Source organism: Ammospiza nelsoni, chromosome 3 (assembly GCF_027579445.1).
Source record: "Ammospiza nelsoni isolate bAmmNel1 chromosome 3, bAmmNel1.pri, whole genome shotgun sequence".
Taxonomy (NCBI): domain Eukaryota; kingdom Metazoa; phylum Chordata; class Aves; order Passeriformes; family Passerellidae; genus Ammospiza; species Ammospiza nelsoni.
The window spans coordinates 28,908,194-28,931,093 of record NC_080635.1 but is presented as its reverse complement, the minus strand read 5'-3'; the positions used below and the strand labels follow the sequence as shown (position 1 = coordinate 28,931,093).

The 22,900-nt window shown below is 36.4% G+C and overlaps 1 protein-coding gene across 2 annotated transcripts in view; it reads left to right on the top strand.

Annotated features, from left to right (window-relative positions):
• The window catches only part of BABAM2 (BRISC and BRCA1 A complex member 2), a 161,437-nt gene that overhangs the window by 71,379 nt on the left and 67,158 nt on the right, over positions 1-22,900 (top strand). For both annotated transcript variants that reach the window (XM_059467426.1, XM_059467425.1), the window contains exon 7: positions 16,589-16,698. In XM_059467426.1, the coding sequence (XP_059323409.1) occupies positions 16,589-16,698 (110 nt within the window). The remainder of the gene's footprint in view (positions 1-16,588; positions 16,699-22,900) is intronic.

Genomic DNA, 22,900 nt, shown 5'->3' with positions numbered 1-22,900 from the left:
TAGAAGATATATGTTACCTAAGACCTGTTTATTTTCTGATTATAGACTCAGTGCTGTCTTTCAGACAGAACAGCGCTGTAGGTCCCAAAGCAGATCAGTCTTAGCATGCCTAACTTACTGTTGGTAGTAGTGTCAGAAGTTTGTTACCTTTCTTTTTGAGCTTTTATAATTAATGAAGGTGACTTAGTATCAGAGCTGGGTACCCTCAGACCACATTTCATTACTTTTTCAGGTGCTGAAATGGGGAAGATACTTAACTTCCCTTGTGTAAATAAAAGACTAAAGCTAGGTCTTGATAAAATATGAACAGAGACAGAAGTTTTTCACCAGTTCAAAATACGTACAGTGACATAATTTATATTACAAATAAAATTGAAGATCAGTATTTACTTTATTTGCGATATCCACTAATGAGGATTTTCTCAAAGTTGGCAAATATCACTAAACTTCTTTGTCAGAATAATACTGCACATCATTTGTGGTGAGGACTAGAGTATCCTAAGTTTATTTAATTAAAATTAGCTTTAACTGGGAATTAATGCAAAGATATATATTCACCAACTGCCTGAGGCTCAAAAAAAGGTAGTCTGTTGAGCAGACACCAGGTAACTACAACATTGCTTGAGATTGCTCTGGTTACTGCAGCTAGGTTTGTGCCAGTACTTGTTTAAAGCTCAAGATTTTGATTCCATTACCTAAGGTCCCTGCAGAATTGCAGCCAAGAAAAAGGATCTCCTATTGGACTTGGCATTAACAATAATTTCACTATGTTAGATTAAAGAACAGTATTTAAGTCTCACTGGGAATGTTCATATTCTGCTAAGAATAAGCCTTTTTTAAACTGACGTAGTTGAACACAGCATTACAGAATATGTGAAAAATAGTTGATATATTGAAATGTTGAATGATTTTTGTGGAGTCAGTGCATTATGTGACTTGTCATGACAGTTGAATTGTGGTTTCATTCTTTGTTCTGAATAATACATTTTCCCATTGAAAATATGATAGAAGAAGAATGGCATCACTTCATATTTCATACGAAATTGGTGGAAAAATCATAACTATAACTAGAAAGGCACTTCTGTACCATGAAGACTCAGCAGAATAGTGACTCTTATTTTGTCTATTTCAAAATCTAGTCTGATTCAGTATCTTTCATCTTCAAAGGAAACACATGTTTCTATGTTTTTGGCAAATAGTCTACCAGCAGTTTGTATATAATTAAGTTGCCTGGTCAAAAAGTGTGGGGCTTTAGAGAAAGGTCTCTTCATGTACGCATAGTGAGACAAAGTGTTTCTGAGATTAGAAACACTTTGAATTATGTTAATCATGTTAGTGAACAGTGCACCAAAGTGTTTTATTTGAACTGAGACAAGGGGACAGTTGTTGACTCTGAGATATTTTATAAGGTATAGCACCTTTGCTACAGTCTGGTAGTGAGTGGCTCTTCACCAATGTAAGTAGGCAGGAAATAAAGTTTTCAATAGTGTTACCTTAGTTTTCTTTGAGAAGCAGTAAGATAAGGCTTCATCTGCTTTGTTCAAGGAGTACATCATAGACTGATGAGCGTCAGAAGTGTCTATGCCCCCTCTGCATTTTTCTTTCACCCAATAGATATCCAGTTTTTCTGTTTTCAAAGTTAATTTAAATCAAGATTGAATGTAAATTATTATATTCCTCACACGAGGAGTTTTTATAGAACTTTTTTTGAACTTTTATAGCTCATACCTGTTCTGTTTTTTCACCTCCCTGTTAATCAAGGCAATCAACATTTTGTCTTAAACTGTTTTCTGAGAAAATGAATGGATGACTTTTTCTGAGGAGCTGTATAAACAATGGTAATTTCACCATCCATCTTGAGCCTCCACTTTCCAGGTTTATTGAACCTTAACTCCAGCATATAATGGACTTGCTGCAAATACCCATCACAGTCTATCCACATCTTACATCTATCTACCTGTACAACAAAAGCAATTTCCACTTCTCCTTTTCAAGAATGACTTTTCAATTGGAAATTATAAACTCTAGAAGGAATGAAGAACTCCTGATATCCTTTGAACACATTTCCATGAAGGCATTCTTTATACATTTTTATGTCAAGGGTTTCCATACCATATTTCAGATAAACCAAGGTGTTCATTTAGCTGTAGTTTTAGCTCAATTTCCTGAGGAAATGTGGCATCAGTGTCAGAGTGTATCTGTTCTATTCTCCCCATTTTTTGAATAACTGTACCTCACATTCCAGTGTGCTCCACAGTGAAACTGGCTACGGCAAAGAATGCCCTTCAGTTAGTTCCTTTTCTTGTTCTAAGGTAATTTGTTGTGAGAGCTATAAAAAAATGAGTCAATTACAATACAAAGCAAACAAACATTAGGAAAAAACCTGGGTTGTTTAATTTTGTCTCTGGACTTTCCTGGTATCTTTATACATCTGCCTTCCAGATAGTAACGTCTTATGAAAGGGACTGCTCTTCTTTTAGCAATACAGCATCAAACATGTGGTTGCCACAAAACCAGTTATTATAGTGCAACTAATAATTATAGTAATCTTGTGAAGATTAAAGTTTTAATGTAAAGCATCTTCAATTTCATAGATACAAAAATACCTGCAGAGAGTATTTCTTAATGTGGGAACACTCTATGCTTGATTAATGCAGTGGGGTTTAAGCTCCTCTCAGAATGAAGAAAATAAAAGTTTTGGGGGAAGAAAAGAGATAGAAATCTGTAGGTGTTTACTAATCCTAGTGGAAAAGGATATATTTTCTATATTTATTTAATGCAAACAAATAGCCACTTGTCATAAGCACATCTGTTTGGTCACAGAGAGCCTTAAGACAAACTAGTGTCAAGTAAGTGCAGTTGTTCTGAGGGAAAACCAAGATGGATGTGTTTAAGTAGCCAGTTTGTATTTCAGGCTGAAGGAGCTCAAGCAGATGAAGCATCTGTTTTTGTATGCCACAGAAATAAAATAATGTATTTTGAAAAGCAGCGCCCAAACCAAACAAAAACTTTTAAGAAGCCTTTCGGCTAGTTAAGGATATTGAGGAATTGAATATGGAGGAAGACAAAAGGGAATGGCATAATTTTTTAGGGAGGAGAAGGAAAACATTGAAAGTTTCTTTTCATGTGTGTATAAATATTGCCATTGATAACATTGGGAGAGTGCTAAAGCCCAGATACAAAGCACTTTCAGAAGCAGACCTGCTGGCAATCTGTGAAGGCTGTGGAAGTTTTCATCTTGACTGTCACAAGACTGTAGGGGCTAAAAAGCCTGTGTGGAGCCAGAGCAACAGTTATTTCTAAAGAATATTAACAATTTCTGTTTAATACTACTCAAGGAGTCTGGGGACCAATCAAAAGAAATGAAGGCATGGTCTAGACAGAGCTTTCTGGAGATTGCTGTGGGACCAAGTATAAATCAAAGCAGTAGCTTTTGTTGCAGACCAAACAGTTAATAATGCTGCATGGAGAGGGAGAGGTCTTGAGCTTCACAGTTAAGGGGAAGTTTGTGTTCATGATGTGAGTAACTGTCTGGCCTGAAAGGTCAGAACTTGACGAGACTGTAGTGTGAATCCCAAATGAAGCAGCAAAATAGTGAGAGAATGGAAGGATCTGCACTTCTGTTTCATTTGAGCTAATTACTGCAGTGCCCATCTGGTAACTAGAGCATAACTTCTCTGAAAAGAACTTGTATTCATACATATGGGTAGGTGCACCTGTGTATGCCATGGCTATGTCTCAAGAGTTTTAGCGTTGCAATGATAGCATTGTGCAAAGGAATGTGAACATAAATAAATTTATATCTTCTCTTAAAATGCTGTCTTGTAACATACTCAGCTGTAGGACACTTTACCATGGGCTGCAGTCAGTTTTATTTCTTGAATTGTTTGAAACTAGTAGAAGCAAAATGCTATAAATGTTATTGTATCAAACAGATATACATTTGAAAGAAGTACCCAGCAGAACTAAAAACGAGGGTCATTTCATTTCATTACCCAGTGTAACTCTGTGAAGCTTTATTTAGATTGTAGAATGAAACTGGTGTGAGTTGAGGTTGTATTTCTGAACAGGCTGATTTGCTTTCCTGGATTTACTGTTTTCAGTGATGCCAAGATTACAGTGACATTTATTGTGTTTAAAGCATAGGTAAGTATTGAATGTAACCATAAGTTAAGAAGTTTTTGAAGTAAATAATGAAATTTTTTGTCCTTGCTTTTACAAATAAAAATGAAAATGAAATTGATTTATTTTATTAAATTATTAAAATTTTCACTTAAACATGAGTTGTTATATTGCTAATGAACTGCACACAACAGAAACATATGGCTGTAGCTTCACTAGCAGAATTTTTAGATTCATCCCATGGCTACTTAGGATGCATGAGTGGGAAGTTAATATAAAAGAGGGTCCATTCTTTGCATAGCTATAAAATAAAACTGAGATGGTGTTGAATTTCAGTATTGATGACTAGCAATTCTTTTTATTGTGAGGACCAAAAAGTATTTACATGCTCCATGGATAGCTCCTAATTAATTTTGTTTGTTGAAATACACAGTGTATTTCTGTTACTACACTCACAGTTCAAAGTCTTGATGTTCCCTAAATTCTCAAGACCTTCCATTAGAACCGATTCTGTGTTGAATGATTCTGTACAGATGTCTGTATCTAGAGCTAGATTCCCTATATGATGTTATTTGACTGTATGCTATTTCAGTTATGACTCTAACAGAAGACTCTGACTTGTACACCTTAAAAGGAACATGCTGCAACCAGTTAGTGGTTTTGTTTAATGTATTCAGTCTTAATTAGAGCAGACTTGTAGATTTTTCTCTGATGGCTAAAACTTAAACTGTATTTATGGTTAAAGCAGTGTTTCTCAACATGTTTATTTGAAGCTAGAGGTGATATCTAGCTTCAAGTAGTTTCCTATGTTCCATAGTATATTTTCCTATTCCCAAGGATGTGAAAATTGTTGTATTGGGTAGTTGTGAGGGTTGGGGCAGAATGTGTAAGTAGATGGTTTTCTTCCGTGCCTTTTGAAAGGTGCTGCATACAAAGTGGAAATGGTGGGCCAACATCTCATCTGTTCTTAATATTCAGAAAATAACAAGAAAGGATAAGCTTCTAGCATTATGTCTGAACCCTAGAAATAAAAGATCAGCCACTTAATTTCTAGATAAATGCCATAATGAAAAAAACAAGGAATCTTGCATGTGAGATATCAAGATGATAGAATGTTACATAGATTTGCAAAAATCAGGTTGCTGAGAGTGGTAAGATTCAGTATAAAAATGGTGCTGAATTTGGCAATTTCAGAGTTTCCAGAATGCATGTGACTTGAATCTTCCTTCTCCCTTGATCCTCAAAATGCTGTGGACTGCAATTTTGTCACTGATAAGACACAACTGTTTTCTAAGTGGCTTCTTAGTAGTAAAGACTCAATGGTTTCAGACTTAAAGTTTGATAATATACAAAGGAATTTAAGTATTACTATTTACATCTTATGTTTAATCTGTTCTATTTTACAATGACATCTTAAGTATTGACTTCTCTGTCTTTTAGCTGGCACTTACTTTGATTTCCACATGCTATTTTAAAAGAACGTCCAGTTCTGCACTTTTCCTAAGCTTGTAAAAAAGTGCTTAATATTGTCTATAAAAAGTATCATAGTGAGCCCCACTAGAGGTGTACATGCAAGACAGCTAAAGGACTATATTATTTTGAAATTGTTCCCTGAGGTTCATGAAGAAGGGGAAAGTGGAGGAGTTACCATTGTCTGTGTGTCCCCATGAACTCTTAACTGTTCATAACTGCAAGGTGGAGCCAAATCAATCATCCAGCAAATCCCATCAGTTGTGAAACTTGAACATCAAATCTGCATTATTTCAGAAAACTTCTGAAAATAATGTAGTATTTAATTTACTGCTTCAAAGAAAAAATTTATAAGTAAATCAATCAAATGCTCTCTTCTGTACAACAGGGTAAGAAGCTTCCAGTTGGAGCTTTCATGTTGTGATCCAACTTTTGCTTGTATGTAGTCAATGTACAACTCAATTTTATGGTCAGAAAGCTGTATATCAGACCTAGAAGAGAGGATATTCCTCTCTGTTAATTTGTGCATGCTGAGATGCTGTGCTGAAGCAGTTGAGCTTATGAAGGTGATTTTGAGCTTTATGACAGTATTAAAAGTTGCATTTACAGAAAATTATTCTCTGAACTTTAGAACAGGTGATATGAGAGAAAGTGTCAGGAAAGACTTAAAAATTCAAGGGTTGTATCAATATTAGTAGCCTTTGAACTCTTAATATTTTTTATTGAAATACAGCTCCAGACACCATAAAAGAGTTTAACTATACTTCTCCAAATTTTTCATCCTAACTTGGTGATGGATGCACTGATGGAAAAGACAAAAGATGTGGTGATCTTTTCTGAGTCAGTAATCAAGGAAATGTCAGTGATGGAGTCAGTCTTCCATCTGGAAATACATGATATATTGTTCTAGCAACTACCTCTTTAGTTCAGTGGGACCACATTTGAGCTGGGCACCCCATGTTTCAGGCTCTGTCTTGGGCAAGGTAAACAGCACCTGATGATTCAGCCTTCACCTGAGCTGTGTGCCCAAGTACAGGAGTTACTGTCTACACTGGAAGTTCCAAAGACCTCACTTGACACAGCATGTCACCAAGTGTCACTTTTTTATTATATCTAGAAGGAGTCTACTCCTGTGAGGTTTTTCTCACATTATGTGCCTGATTTACATAGCAGTACAGATGTGAACTCTGAAATACCAATGTCACAACCATTTTTTTCAAATACAGCTTTTATCCCTCATTTCAGTGTCCTGCTTCTCACCTGTATCAGGGTCCACCTTCACAGAAACACAATAGAAAAGCTGTGTTTCTCTTCTTGCTGCAAGGATTTTATTTTTATTAGAGTTACTACTCTTTGTGACATCTGTATACATTTACTCTTGTGTGCAGACCAAGTATGTTGTTTGTTGGAAAGCTGAATGTTTGTAAATAGGGCTCAAGGGGGCAGGATGCTCTGACTTCCATGTTCTTTGTCCAAAGCAGAGAGTGCCCCACACAGACACATGCTATTTTTAAGATCCATTTGATATAAATGGAATAATGAGACAAGGGGATAATAGAATTCTTTGGAAAAGAAATAAAAATATTATACTCTTGAAATGGGAATGCATAATAACAGCTTGTGAAACTAGGGGATAATAAAATTCTCTGGAAAAGAAATACAAATATATCCTTGAGATGGGAATGCAGAACAGCAGTTTGTGAATCAAAGGCCCTGTGAACTTTAATAAGTAACATTCCTGTTATTTTCAGGAAACAGCAATTGACAAAACAACTCATAGCAGTTAATATTTTTGACACTTTCTTTTAAAATAAAATGTTTTATATTTTTAAATCAGGTCAGCAGTGCTAAGCTGCAGTGGTGAAAGAACACTGAACAAGTTTAACTTTGCTTGTTTTTACCTTACACTTTGATTATTCACTTTTTCATCTGTGAAATCATGTTGGTACTTCCTGGTTCACTGAAGACATGGCTCAGGATATGGCTTTACTCCGGTGTTCTTGTTGTGACCCATGTAATCTATAGTATTTCTGATTTTGCAGAGGTATTCACTGAGCCAGGAACATGGAAGAATATGTGGTGAGCAGGGGAAAAAGCTTTTATTAAAAAGTTGGATTGATTTTAAAAAATAAATGTTTCTCCTGACTTGCCACCACAACACAATTACAGAAATACTTATGCTTGATGTCTCTTTCACAGTATTTTAACTTTTGCTCTCTTTTGTTGGTGAGATCTATTAATTGTATCAATGAACTATTTCATTATCTTTAAAACAATACTCTTGTTAGTGTCTAGCTGTAGTTCTAAGAGTCAGCTCTCTACCTAGAATCCTTGCTTGCACAAATATATTATGTTCTTCACAAATATAATTGTTACCTCCGAATCTTTCATCCATGAGCCCTGTGTACTAATGTTATGTTTGTTTTGTCAATCTACACATATAAATATGCATGTGTAGAACAGCCATACTTGCAATTAGAAGGTTGGCTTAGCAAGAAAATTATTTTATTTAGATTAGTATTAATGATTTCTTTGTTGTGTAGTTAAGTACTTGGGTATTTATTAGGAGACTCTGTTTTCCACTGGACACAAGATGACTGTTCTTTGGCCTCTGCAGTGACATTGCTATTTTTAAAGAGATGAGAAATCAGTAAAATGGGAGAAAGGAATGCAAATATGGCTTTCTAAATAAGTTGCAGTCCAGTCGAGAGAAGAGATGGCTGGAGAGTTTTGAATCTTGGTGAAATACTAATGAAGGGTTTGAATTCCAGGTTTTATGTCTCCCCTAATCTTTATCAGGAAAACAAGTTTAAAACAGGGCTTACATTGAAAAAAGTGTCATAACTACAGGTTGAGGAAGTAGCTGTTTGCCAAGACATGGCAGTATTTGCTTGGTTGGAGTATGTGCAACTACTCCTTGCTGTTTCAGAATAGTTAAAACTGAGCTTTGCAGTCCCTGAACACTTTGTTCACCTCAGTATCAGCTGGTGATGGCAGAGGCAGGTGCTCCTGTCAACCTCAAGGTGCTTTTCTTGAGGTTCTAGGTAAGACATGATGGTATTGGAATCCCTTCCTTGCCTACTAAACTTCATCAGAGTAATGGGGCAGGGGGTGTCTCTCAGGGTAATTTAATTAATGGCAAAACTGTAGTCTTTTATAATAACTTAATGATTTATGTGGTCTACTTAGAAGTTAGGTTAGAAGGAAACGAAACAAAAATTAAGCAACGCTCCTGTGTAGTGTTTGATAAACTGATGTCCTAAATTTTCTAGGAAGGAAAGCTGCTTTTTTATGAATGCATGGAAAATCTAGGTGTAAGATTACTACCCAGCAGTCTCAATTTCTAATATTTATTCCTTTTTTGTGTTTCTTTTATTAAAAAAATTAATTTATTACCAGATATATTCCAAATTCTGTAAATGGTGGTTTTAAATTTTATTTTAACCTGATATTGGAGTAGGTAGAGCAAATGCACTCATACTGAAGTGTCGTTGAATGAATTGAAATTTAAGATCATCAGCATCTTTCATACCCAGTCTCTTCTAAAAATATTAAATGTTCTCTGCTGTAGTGTCATCAAAACATACTTAACAAGTGAAGACTTTTAGATTCAGTCAATATGATAGAATGATCCTTGTTTGCAAATATGTTTTCTATCTCTTGTATGTGAAAATGAATGTGTGAAAGCACTTTAGATTGCTTGACATGAATTAAAAAATACTAATTTTATACTGTAGCGCATATTAGTTTTATACTGTGCCACGCCTGGATTATGTATGTCAGATTTGAGTCTCAAACTTGCCAAAACATGCTTTTGACCATTGAAGAAATCTGCCTTGTTTTCTGAGATTGTTTTTCAGACCTAAGCAAACAGTATTGTTGTGCTGAAAGGGTTACCACAACTTTTTCTGCTGTCAAAATAAATTAATTTTTATTGTCTGAAATGTCATTAATCTCGAAGTTTTTGAATCTAGCATGTATTTTCTTGGACAAGAATGTTGCTCTTTCCTCCTAACCATTTGTAGTTTCTTATGCTTTTCCTAACAGCATTCTTTACCTAACTCTTAACAGTCAATCATATTGTGAAACTAGCAGTAAATTACCACGACCATAACTAAAGAAAGGAGTATAGACAAAACAGATGAATGTGTAAATGTTGAACAAGAAGACCCTGAACAATGACAATGAAAAGAACCCCTGGGATGTCACACCGTTTGTGTAACATCCGTTGTTTTTGTGTTCAGCTATTGATGCCCAGTGGTATGCTTGGAGGTCTTGCTGATAGATTTAATGCTCAGTAGATATTTGATTTATTTTGTTTAGTGAAGAAAACCCAGTATGTTGTCCTAGAAGCTTGCTTTTCAGATTTTACAAAGTTGTTCCCAGCCTACAATTTCCATGTAATTTTTAAAATGGGAACAGCACTGAGCTCAACCGTGCTTTGCCCAGAGTGCTTGCTGCTGTGTTACCTTGGGAGAGGGACTGGATATGGAAAGCTTTGATGAGCAGTGCACTCAAGGTAACTGCCTTTGTTTTCATTAAAGTCCTATTTAAAGAATCAACACTCCTTGATCAGACCTGGTGGGTTTCCTGGAAGACAGGAGAAAGAATTTCCTGGAGTGATTAAATTTCTCCCTAGAGTTAAGCAGATTTCTCAGTCTCATTTGTCACTCCACATTGCTTAGCCTGCTTTCACCTAGTATGTTTTATTATTTAAAAAACAAACAGAAAAACACCAACCAACCAAATAAAACAAGAAAAAAAACAAAAACAAAAAAAAAAAAACACCTACCAAAAAAACACTAATGAAAAAAATAGGGAGAACTTGTAGCTGCTCATATCAAAGCTAGTGACGCTGCTACACAATGAGGTTACAAGTTGTTTGTGCTTTATTTTCATTTTATTGCACACTGCCATTTGGTAGGAAAAAGCCACAATTGCTAACTTTTGTGAAGCAAGAGGCCTCTTAATACTAAGGAAGCAAACAGTGTTGTGTATTCTCTGGTGTAATTCACATTTCAGCTTCAAAACCAAATTCTTCTCTGATCAGTTGTTAATAATTATGGTACAGGTATGTATCATGCAGAATTTAATGAATTAAATTTGACCCTAAGAAATTAAATTTCTGAATGCATGTTACTCTCATGCATTTCTCTTCTGAAGACCTTTCTTTTTTCAGAAAGGATCCTGAAATACAAGTTTCTCAGTTAGCTTCAGTGAAGCTGACTGACTTGGTAGGGCTGAGAGGTACCACAGGCAAGTAGGTGTCTGCTGGAAGACCCACTTAGTGTAAGCTGGCTGCAGATGCTAAGATCAAGGTCTCCTCACTCCTTTCTCTTCTTTTCTGTATTCTGCCTTTCTATTCCACCTTCCCCAGCAATCTCCACCACATCATGTAAGTTTATCCTTTGTTTCTTTTAAGCAATCCCTTCCCCATTTGTTCGAGTTTTCCATTCCTTCAATTAGTCATACTACAAAAACAATTATTGAAGAGTTGTGAAGGCTCCAGCAAGATGTAGGAGCAATCAGCTGGGACTGGGAACCTCCCTCCTGAAGCAGATTTGGCCTCACCATATTGTTGGGAGCCATCTACAATATCAATCATCTGCGAGGCATCTCATTTCTCAAAGGAACATCCAATAGGTTTAACAGTTTATGTTCTCTTTCTTCCCTCATTTTTATCCCCACACCAGTTGCTGTGTATATCCATAGTACACACTTAACAGCCTTACCAGAAGTTCAGCTCCCTTATTTCCTGCTTTCCCCAGGGTCAGAAGCTGCTTGTCCTTCTCAAAGAATGCCAATACTCTTCCTGCACATACTTTCCCATACTTCCTACCAAATTCAAAGCTTGTTTTCTTCTCATTTTTGTTAGAGTTTGTTAGAGAGCCTAAACCAGGCTCTCAATGCCACATCTTTGATCTGTGCATTACCCTGTTTCATGCTCTCCTCCCAGTCTCATGCCCCTTCCATCCTGAGCCTTTCATAGAAAGGCAGGTCCTGCTACTGCCCAGGACAAGACTGAAGTCATTTACCACTTTAAGCATTACTGTTAAGGCCAGGGAATTGCACTTGTGTGCCAAATACAGAACTACCTCCTCTCAAAAGTACACTTTAATCAGAGACTGCAAGGCTTTTTTTTTTTTTTTTTTTTTTTTTTTTTTTTTTTTTTTATGATGAAGAAAAGGTAATAACTGATTTTCCATACTCTGCATCTTTAAGGAAAAGGAACTCTAATGTACAACTTGGTAGGACTCCAGGCACAAGAGGAAATGGGTTATAGCAGTTGTGACTGTGCAGAGCAGATGTTTTGGTTGGCCTGGCTATCAACCATCTGACTCATAAAAAATTGTCAGTTCCAGTAAATTCCCAGTTTTCAATTACAGTAGGTAGGATATGAGAAAACAATGCCGTTTGGATAGTGTATTTAAAGTGGTTTTGATGGTAATTTTCATAAACAACTCCTACTAACTTTGTAAAAAGATTAAGGATCTTGGAAAGGCAGCAGCTGTAAACATTGAAACATGCATTTGAATGTAAATTGAGATTAATACAAATGAAAACCAACAAATGGCTGTCAACACAGTGCTGATGCAATTGGAAACAGAATTTTTTCTTTGGAGTTTTGTGATACTCAAAGTGCTTTCATGAGGTATATGGGAGAAAAATTTCTAAATGCCTTCAGACTTCCATTTTCATCTCTTCTGTTCTTCATTTATATTTTCACATGGTCTCTTCCTCTTGAGAAAATGCGTTCTTTTAAAAATGCATGCTTAAGGAACCTTTCCTCTGCACTGTGCTAAGTAGAATAACAGTGAATTAAAATCAAATACCATGAGTTTACTGTTTATGAAAAGTTGTATTTATTATTGTAAATTGTTGCTAGGTTTCGGTAATAGAAAAAAAAAAGCATATGGGTTGAAAATGTCTAGATTTTTTTTGTTGTCGTTCTTTTCTTACCACATTGCTTTGGAAGTTTTGACAAGGATGAGGTTCCATTGTACAAAGTATTCTGTAAACATAGGAAACCCCTTGTAGTTCTTGAGAAAGAAAACTATTTTTAGCTTTAAGGGTATATCCATTTTTTTAATGTTTGATTTGAATGGACATTTTCAGAAATAAAATATTTTTTAAAAAAAAGACATAGTAGCAAGGTGGCAGAAAGGCACCATGAAAATCTGTGTTGGATCTTTTACGCTGCAATGTTCTAGTGGCTTGCTTTTTTTTACTATCAGGCATGAGACTGTTGTGGAAAAATTAATAGGTGGGCATTATCACATGTTTAACTAATGATCTCAAGCATTTTTACATTCCGTTTTTAAACCTCAAAATTCCTGTGGCCCAGGATGAGTTCTCTGTTCAATTAAAAGTTCATTTTAATAATGCCTTCTGTAGAGTCTTGTGTAGAAAAACTTCTGTGAGTATAAAATAGCACTTTTATTATGGCAGTTCTAATCTTGAAATTTAATATTTATAGAAAATTGCCATTCTGCATTCTTACAGAATCAGTTTTTCTTGAATATAAAATACATTTGTTTAATAAAAGCAACTATTGTATTGTAAGTTACATACAAATTATAAGATGAAAAAACGTGAATGCTTAAATACTAAAAAATGAGATGTGACTTTAGTGTGACTTTAGTTCAGCAGCCTCTTTTTTTTTCTTTTTCTTTTTTTTTTTTCCCTAAAAGGGTATAATATTGCCAAAGCATTTGGATGTCACTCTATCTTTTGAAGCCAGCTGAAAAACAAGAATAGAGGTGACTCTTACTTGGCTGCTCTATTCAGATCTGGTCTGTTCTTTGATATAAATACATGTGCAGAAGTGGGAAAAGGAAAAATGCTGTCTGTGCTGGGTTTGATAAGAAGCATTAAAACAGTATTTGTCTTTGGACACTGTGGTGTAATGAAAAGATCTCAGCCCCTGTTCTGGGCACGTGGAATGGCCTGGTATTGGAAGGCTCCATCTTCTCACCTGATCACTAAAGGTTTCTATAGATGACTGGGACAGAGATCACTGAAAGGGTTAAGTTGTCTCTAACTGGCACAGACAACATCAAAAAAGTTTATTAGCTGTAAAGTTTTCCACAGTTTATCTGTAAGACATGTGGTTTTGGTTTGGTTTTATAAACGGCAGCTCTAACAGATACACCAGTGTCAAATGCAGTTCTAGTAAGCAGCTTCTTCCATAAATAACAGAGGCTGAAAGGAATAAGTGGTATGGTGTCAGATAGAAGGGGGTTCATTGTAAATCTGTGGCCACCTGAACTATAAAGTCAAGCAGCTTCATGGTGTTACTGATCTGTGTCTTTTAAAACCTACAGGAATGCTGGTTTGGGGTCTTTTTTAAGTAACAATTTTCATTTCTCAGGGCTGAAAATATGCATCCATCTGAAAAGCGGTAGTTACAGAAGAATGCCAATTTCTTTACGTGGATTTCCATTGGACAGTAGCTGTATGAACATAACAGTGCTTTGCTGGCAGCAGGAGTTGCAGTCATGTTTGTTGTGTGTATTTTTGTAAATGGAAAAAATATTGTGTCTCAATTTATTGCTCTTACTTCATATTTCATTTTACTGCAACTTAACATGAAAAGATACAGAGATGATTTATGTGGTTGTGTAGGTTTTTTTCCCCCTGGCATGAGTCTTCATATGAAGTTCACTAGTGAGCACAGAAAATAGAATTAATATTACTGTATGTGTTAATGGATGCTCTAATGGCATTCACCTAATCTGTTTTGGAGTTGGGTTTTTCTGTTTCCTTGTTTTGACTTTGTTCAATCAGTAAGCACCTGATAGGATTCCAGAAACTGGTCTTACACATGGTGGGAAGCTGTGTGTGCACATCTACTTTTAGCACTAATAATAAATGCTAAAGAGGGGATTTACTGTCCAAGGCAGAGCTGGATGCAGCAGTACAGGTGGGGTCTCAGCAGAGCAGAGTAGGAGGGCAGGAATCCCCTCCCTCGTCTCACTGGCAGCACTGCCTGAGATCCAGCCCAGGATCCTGTTGGCTTTCTGAGCTGCAAGTGCACATCACAGGGTTACATTGAGCTCCTCATCAACCTAACCATTTTATGTACCTGTCATCTCTTGAAGAATGCCCATTAAAATAAAATCTTTTTAATTGTTATTAGCATTAAAAGGGTTGCTGTTCAATCTCTCTTAATAGTTCTTTTCGTTTGATTGACAATTAGCAAATTAATGGGGAAAAGCCAGTTAATGCTGTAGTCAGCTTCAGGATTGAAGGCTGTTCCTTATTTAATTTTTTTTCTTTAATGATGGAATACACGAAATACTGGGGAAAAGGTCAGGGTATATTGTACTCTTAGGTATATTTTGTTATTTGTCTTGTTGATAAAGGTTTTGTAATCTGTTCTATTTTCTCTAGTCCAGATGATAGTAACACTTAAGGGAACATTTTGGGTCATGAGATCCTATCCATTGCTGTTACAGGCAGTCACATCCCATAATGCCATCCCTAAACTGATCACAGCAGGACAACAGCTATTGTTTGTGCTCACCACTCATATGGAGTGTGGTCCTGCAACTTAGGGTTAAAACCATGCTCTGATTTCTAGCCACAGTGTGCTTGTGACCATTTTACAGGCGGTTCTAAGAGCACAGTTTTATTTCATCTGTCACAAGTGAGCTGCACACCAAGGCAGAATTTAAGAAAACACTGTCAGCTCTGTCTCATTTTTCATCTAAGACAATTAGGCTTTTTTAAGACCCATTCTTCCCTGCAGCTTATCACTAAGTTTCTTGGCATGTAGTGTTCTGCACACAATAGCTGGTACACAGCTCGTCTCTCTGGACATTAACAGCCCCAGTCCTGCCAGAGCTTCAAATGGCACAAGATTGCCTTCCTGAAACCACTCAGCAGTCACCTAATTTTTTGTTCTCCCCACACAGGGCAGGGCCTCCTAAGAATATTTAAGTGGTTTGCCTGTTCCTTCCTCACAGCTGCCTGTAGGACAGAGCATACCAGGGCACTCTGCACCATGTTGATCATGCTTTGAGTGCATATCTTATTTCCTCTCCTATTTTTCCAAAACAGATAAGAACAAAGGCATCTTGGCAAGTTGCTATGTACATATGAACAAACATATTGGAAGATGTATTTGTGAGAAGCAAGTGGCACCATATTATTTGCTGTCAGTGAAGGTGACTGTGCTGCTAACTGATTACTTTCTAACTAGAGGTCAAGAGCTTAAATGAAGTTGTGTGTGGCAGAAATACACTTGTTAGTACTATATGTAATTTATGAATTGGAGGGACATCAGGTCCTAACCAGAAACAATTTGTTCTAGATGATCCCAAAGCTGTAACTGATTGTTCTGATTAAAGAAAGCCTCAACTGTGAATACAATAAGATTAACTTGTATTTAGCATGCTGGCTTTTTTTTCCTACAGTCCTGTCCTGGAGTCTGCAGTCTTTGCTGAAAGTAATGCATAGGTTTAATTTGCAGGAAACTGGGGGACAGTGACTTCTAGATAAAAATTTCTAATTGCAAAAATGTTTTTCATCCACAACAGGAGTTGAATACAATACACTAGAAAGTTTGAATCCTAAACTACTTTGAAAAATAACAAACACAGAATTTGTGGTCATAACTCAGTGATATTACAACATTTTAAAAAATCCTTTGGCATTTGCTTCTGATGTCAAGCCAGGAATTCCTGAAAATGAAATCTGTATCTTTGCTGAAATTTATAGTTCACTGAATTGAAGAATTGTAGTACTGTATACTTCATAACTCAGTAATTTTATTCTGATACATTAAAGGAAATCAAGCAGATCAAAATATTTATTTAAAGTGCCAATATAGTAAGAAAGAATAAATTTGCAACCTGTTTTGCAGGGTTACAGTTTAGATTCCTCACTTAAGCATCTCCTAAATAAGTTTGTGTTTGACTTACTAGTTCTTATCTGTAAGCTTTTAAATATTCAGTTTGTTATTTACCATTTTATATTGTTTTTCTATGTACAGGATGTGAATGAAGACCCTGGAGAAGATGTTGCTCTCCTCTCTGTTAGTTTTGAGGACGCCGAAGCCACTCAGGTTTTTCCTAAGCTGTACCTCTCCCCGCGTATTGAACAGTGAGTGAGAGGTTTTCTTCTAGAATGTTTATTCTACTTCATGTCAGCACTATTCAATCTTTTCCTGATATGTGTGATAACATACTAGGTGATAACATACTATTGCTTTAAATTGCTTAAAGTTATAGTGGTTGCTTTGAGTGTGTGTGGTAGAGAAATGATAGATCTTCTCTCAGCTAGTTTTGTTTGTATGTGATATTCTTGTAGCATCACAATCTCTGAAAACCATGTTTGTCCTTTCTTGTGGCAATATACTTTGAATGCCTTCTATGGTACAACATAGTGATAGCTTTTGTGGGGGGGAATCTTTAATTGTTTTTTCTTTTGGTAAGGTAAGTTCTCTATACAAACATAATATATTTGAATAAATTATTATTGTAGAAGCTAAAGAACTTGGTTAACTTTTGGAATTTGCAGCTTTAGTAAATTACTTTTTTCAGGAGAATATCTGAATATTTCATTTTAAGAGCATTGAACCTTACTGATGTGTTTACCAGTTGGCACATTTGCTGAGAAATGGATTTTTACTCCTAAAATGGAAGACTGGAGACTAAAAATCAATCTGTTTTCATTAAATTTCATTTCTTCCTTTTCTGAAATTGAAAATATTTTAATGCTTCTCCTTGTCTTCAGTATTTCAGTCTTGTAATGCTTAAAAAATAACTATGTTAGACTTTTCAGGAATACCGCATTCAAACTGGTGTAGCATTGTTTCACTGATGTGTTTTAGCTAACAGGGCAGTTGACTTTCCTCTGAACTGGTGATGACTCTTCTGTGCAGAGGAAAGATGGGAAATACTGACTACCACAGTTTTATAATAACTAGGACAAAGTTTGTGTGAGTGAAGAAACATGATCTCTTGACAGATAACAGAGTATTGATCTGGATGAACTCTTGGATGCAGTTTAGAAAATAAAAACCAGAATTTGACTTAGATAAAGACATAACACTTCTGAGATACTTTAACAAAATGCAGGTTACATGTGCCTGTGCAAACACATAGATAATGTGTTTAGTAGCTTTCACATTTTCATATTTTTCATTAATTCATTCTTTTTTGTCAGCATCAGTTGAGGGAATAATTGTAGTCAAATATGTAATTATCCTTCTATGTTCCAAAGGATTCTTTTTCTGAACTCTTAAAAGCAAATGGGCTACCATTAGTTTCCATTGTATTTCCAGCTGCAGTCACATGTTGATGGTGAAGTATGTTTCAGGCCACCCAGGTATATCTGTCTAAATCATCCACGAGCTAATGAATACGTTGCATATTTTCCCACTTTCAGCAGTATCTTTAGAAAGATGTTAACCTCTTGATACCTAGCAGAATAGTACAAAGGAAGTCTTTGTCTGCCTAAAAGTATTGCATTTTCTCTCAGTGCTCTAAAGAGCATCTGATTTTAGATGTGTGATGTAGAGCGAGACATCAGAAAGATACTTGAGTGGTATTGGTATGTAGCTGACATTCTGGTGTATTTATGGCTTTTGTCATTTATAGCTGATGCAGTCATGTTAAAATCATGCCAGTAAACCCTGGAGTTCTGTGCCACACCTTGTCACATTATCTGTGTGTTGAGATTGAGATACTAATCTCATCTAAGTCAATCTGTTTTTCTGCATTTGTAACATTTTCATCACAGTATCTAGGTACTGATAATGCATAATTACTGAAGTTGCTTGTGAGCTGTTGCACCTCACTTTATGCTACTGGCTACTTCGTATGTGCCATGAAAAAATGTATGGGTATGTTTTCAATGTTGGTAAAATTGTGTTTTAATAGCAAATATACAGTTCTCTCTTGTTCTTTCCCAAAACCAATCTCTGCTGTGTTTAGCAGGGGCTGACAGTCTAGATATTTAACCTCCCAGTGTTTGGGAACTGAAGCAACAATGTGTACTTCTTTCTACTTTTTGCCAAAAGTATAAAAGGCCTCAAGAACCCTCAGGATTAGTTTAATGACTTGAGGCCGTGGCATGTTACATTTGAATTGTGTTCTGCTTATAAAGGTCTTTCCTGCTGCTCACAGTAATTGGATCTACAAAAGCCATGTAAGCAAATCACCAGTGTATTTTTTCTGTGCAGCAGATTTTGAGGTGTTCCAAGTAATAGTTGATAGTTCCCAACATAACATTCCCAAGAACTCAACAAAATGTGAAAAATACCAAATTCCCACAATTATTTTGCTAACACTAAAACGAGTTCACATTAGGAAGAATGAGCAAACAGGAATAGCATTTTCCTGACATATGAAATAACATTTCAGGTTTGTAGAGCAGTAAGAGGAAAAGGGCCTGTTTGTGTAAAGTGAGTTGTCGCCTGCTTTCCCAGGAGGTTTCATTGCTCTTGTGCTGTGCCATATAAACACACATTCCCACATTGCCCTTTCTAAAAATGATACATACACACAGATCTTGTCAGCAAATTTGAGTCCTAGGAATGTGAGTATAGGTTTTTGCTTTGAAGGGTTTTTGTAAAACACATTTGCTCTATTTTTTTAAATTGATAGTAGGTACAATAATACTAAGACCTGGACTGCACTTTGTCATAGACTCTGTAAGAGAGATTTCCAAAATCAGGGAAGTGTCCAACTTTTAGATTTGGGGTGAAGATGTTAGTACCCTGATTGGCTTGAAAAGGTTCACATATTGAAGCAGCAGGTAGAAATCCAGTGGAGTTGTGGCTCATTCAAGTCAGTATTGGTGCTTTATTGGCTTGTATGGTGTGATGTCTGGCTGCAAGAGTGTCAAGTGCAGTTGTTACAATCAACCAAATCCACATTTAGGGATGGGAATTACCTGCATTAATTTGTAAAAATCTCATCAATAACTGTTCATTACAATACCTAGTTTAATTCTTTCGTTAATACATGCTAATTTGAAAAGTTCATTTTGATACTATTTGTTCAAAACACATTAACAGCAACTTTTAATGTTTCCTTCATTTGAAATCAGTCACTTAAAAAGCTTATATTCCATAGTTTTAATAATTCTTCTGACTTTTTATTGCATAACAGATGCCAATAGCAGTTACTTTCAATTATTTCAAAATTAGGCCAAGATAAAAAGAAACATGGGATTTTTATGAGATATATTTGTTTTTAAAAAACTACCATCTTTACTGTAGTATCATAGAAAACAGTTTCTGCACACTTCTGTAGGAAGTGGTAAGCTGAGAAACCACACAGACTGACCACACAACTTGAGAGATTGGTGCTTGTCAGCATCCATGAGTGTGTCCCCAGCTCATCCTTCCCTTCCTCCCACCCCAGGGCAGGGGACTTGCCTCAGGATGCTCTCCATCCTCTGCTGTGAGCTGCTGTGCTTTGGGAACAGTGTCATACAGCTGAGCTAGGTAGGCACAGCCGTGCTCTAGGGCATGGTAAGGACCTGCTGGGATATTTATCCTTTATGTCTCTGATGCATTTCCATGAGTGATTCATAGTGGCTCTAAACCTGTTGGTAGAAAGCATCTTGTTGTTCAAAATTGCCTTTCTGGTGAAAGTATACTAGGTACTCATATGGGATGGAAATCTGTAATAAAGCTACCCGTCATATCTTTGTTTCTCATTTATTAAAAGTCATTAGACACTAAATGCAAAGAATCAGTGCAGGATTGAACAGCTGATGTCTAAATTAATGATTAAAAATGTGTGTCAGCACACTACACATGAATGTGGATCAGAAGTTTTTGGACTTTTTTCTTAACAGAAATAAATTCAATGTATGTAGTTTTTTTTCTTTCTTTCGTGAGTCATCCATGCTAAAGAATATAAAAATGGGTTCATCTTGGTTCACATTTTAAGAAAAAACTATATTAGGGTAGAAACACTATTGCTCATTGAATGCTGTGTTCCCTATGTTCACAGAAATAATCCTGCAATAAACACTGTTGTCCTGGAGGGCTTTTCTCTGATAAATACAGACGTGAATATGCTAAGAAAACCAGCTGTCAGTAGAAGTTGTTTTGCTTAAATGGATCAGGCTCCATGCTTTGGGGACTGAAATGGTCGTTTTTTACTGGTCTGGGAGCTGTGCCAGAGGGTTCTTCGTGACTGAGGGTGGTATGCAGAGTTCGGTGACTGCGTTTAACCTTCCCATACAGGCAGGGGAGAATAACAAGAACCTGATCTGAACTCTCTGGCTTTGAATGTTCCTGTATGTTTTTCACTGATGGAAGAAAAAGTTGAAGAGAAAATGAAATGTGTGTTTGCTTTGATGTGTTTCCTGTCTGTTACCTGTGTTTTCTGCTGGGAGCTGGAGGAGGAAAACCATAGAATATTACCCATTTACTGCTGAGTACTGCTTCTTGCTATGTTTGAGACACAGGGGAGCTGTTAAGGCCTTCACCTTTGAAGTTGGCATGCCATGCTGCCTCCAGTAGAAGCCTGCTGTTTCAGACAGATTATGAATACACAGTCACTAAATGAATGGTTGGGCTTAGGCCTTTTTATATGTCTGCTTTGTAGAAGTGAGAAGATCTTCAATTTGGCATACTAAAATGTGATTATTCTTGTGAATCGATGATTTCAGTAGAATTGTTAGTAGTCATCCACGGCAGTTCATGGCTTCTTCAAATCCCTTTGCAGACATGGGAAGCAGAAGGAATGGCAGCTGCTTTGCAGAGTTTCCTGTTCCATGAGGCTTTGTTTGGTCAGTGCCTGGCCAGTGCATCAGACGTATTTACTGCCTGCTGTGTGTGCCATGCCCCCATCAGCCAAGGCTTCAGAAACTATAGCTACTACCATAAACTGATTGCCAGCCTAGCACTGCTTGGTACTCTTCTTGTGTCCACAAAATAATTGTTTTGCTGCTACCAGCTTTTGATGGTGTGTTGACAGCTTCAGAAGAGATCAGGACAGACTGGGACTGGCAGTCAAAGCAGATTGACTTGTACTTCTATTCCAGGTGTTCAACTGTACTGATTGTTCTTTTTTTTTCTTTTCTTCCCTCTGAAGCTGCTATAGAGCAATTAGTGAAAATAGTTGTAGGAGAGCTAAGATTATGTGTCCATCATCTAAATGGTGCTTTAATGCTGGATATGTTAATGCTGTCTTTAAATGGTTCAGTTAGTGAGATTTTTAAGTCAGTTAAGAGACTAAGCAATTAGACCTATTTGTCGAGGTATGAAGTACTTGAAGCAGTTCAGTGGGACCACTTCTGTTGCTAGGTAATGAGGTACCAGTTTCCCTATATAGGAGATATGGGACAGTTTTTGGTCTGACATACCTTTTGTGGCAATCGAGAGCTCACTGTTGCCTGAAGTCTCAGAGCAAAACTTAGAGCTGAGTATTGGGAAGGGTTTGTGTCTTCCAGAGGTTTTGTCAGGCTCTGAGTGTCACCCTGTATGTTTAAGGTTCTGTAATGTGATGGTGCAGGGAGTATTTTTACATTGATATATCAAGCACTTTATCACTTAAAGTATTTTCTTGTATGGTTGAAATACACATATAGAAAAATTCATTAGTAAAAGATCACAAAAGAAAATGAAAATGTGATTCAACACAGCCCTCTTCAACTCCCTTTGCATACTTCTGACTAGGGTAGAATGGTCTACAGAAATTTCATAAATTTTAAATCCATTTGATTCCTTTAGATAATTGAATCTCTCCCTTAATTTGTTGCCCTTTTTCACTCGTACACATGTAATTTATTTCAGGCTACCCTAATTAAACATCCAGTTCTGTATCATGTTAGTTGTCATGTGCTATGAGTATGCCACCTTTCATTGTAATAATCTGTTTCAACACAGGAATTTCTAAGTGTCATTATAAAGCTGTACTCAACTAAAATATCTTCCTCAGGATTTTCTTGTGATATTACTGCCTCTAGGCATGTTTATCCACCTACAAAGAGTGATAATAACGAAAAAACAGAACAAAGTAATTTTTTGAGGGGACATCAGACATTATTCATTAAGGTGTTCTTAATTCTTTACTGTTGCCCATATGTTTAGACTTGTATTTTTTTACAGTGAGATTGTTAAAAGCACTTTTAATTAGTCAAAACTAATTGCTGTCATCTTCATTACTAGCTAGGTCAGTACTTAGTATTTTTGAAATCTTCCTCTCTATCTGCAATAGGGGTTACTTTTTAAATTACTTTCTTAGATTGTGTTTATTTTGATGCTGAAACTCATTTCAGGAACAAAAGGTCCTGAAGAACTCTGGACCAGTGGTATGGACAGTTTGAACTCCTTGAAATG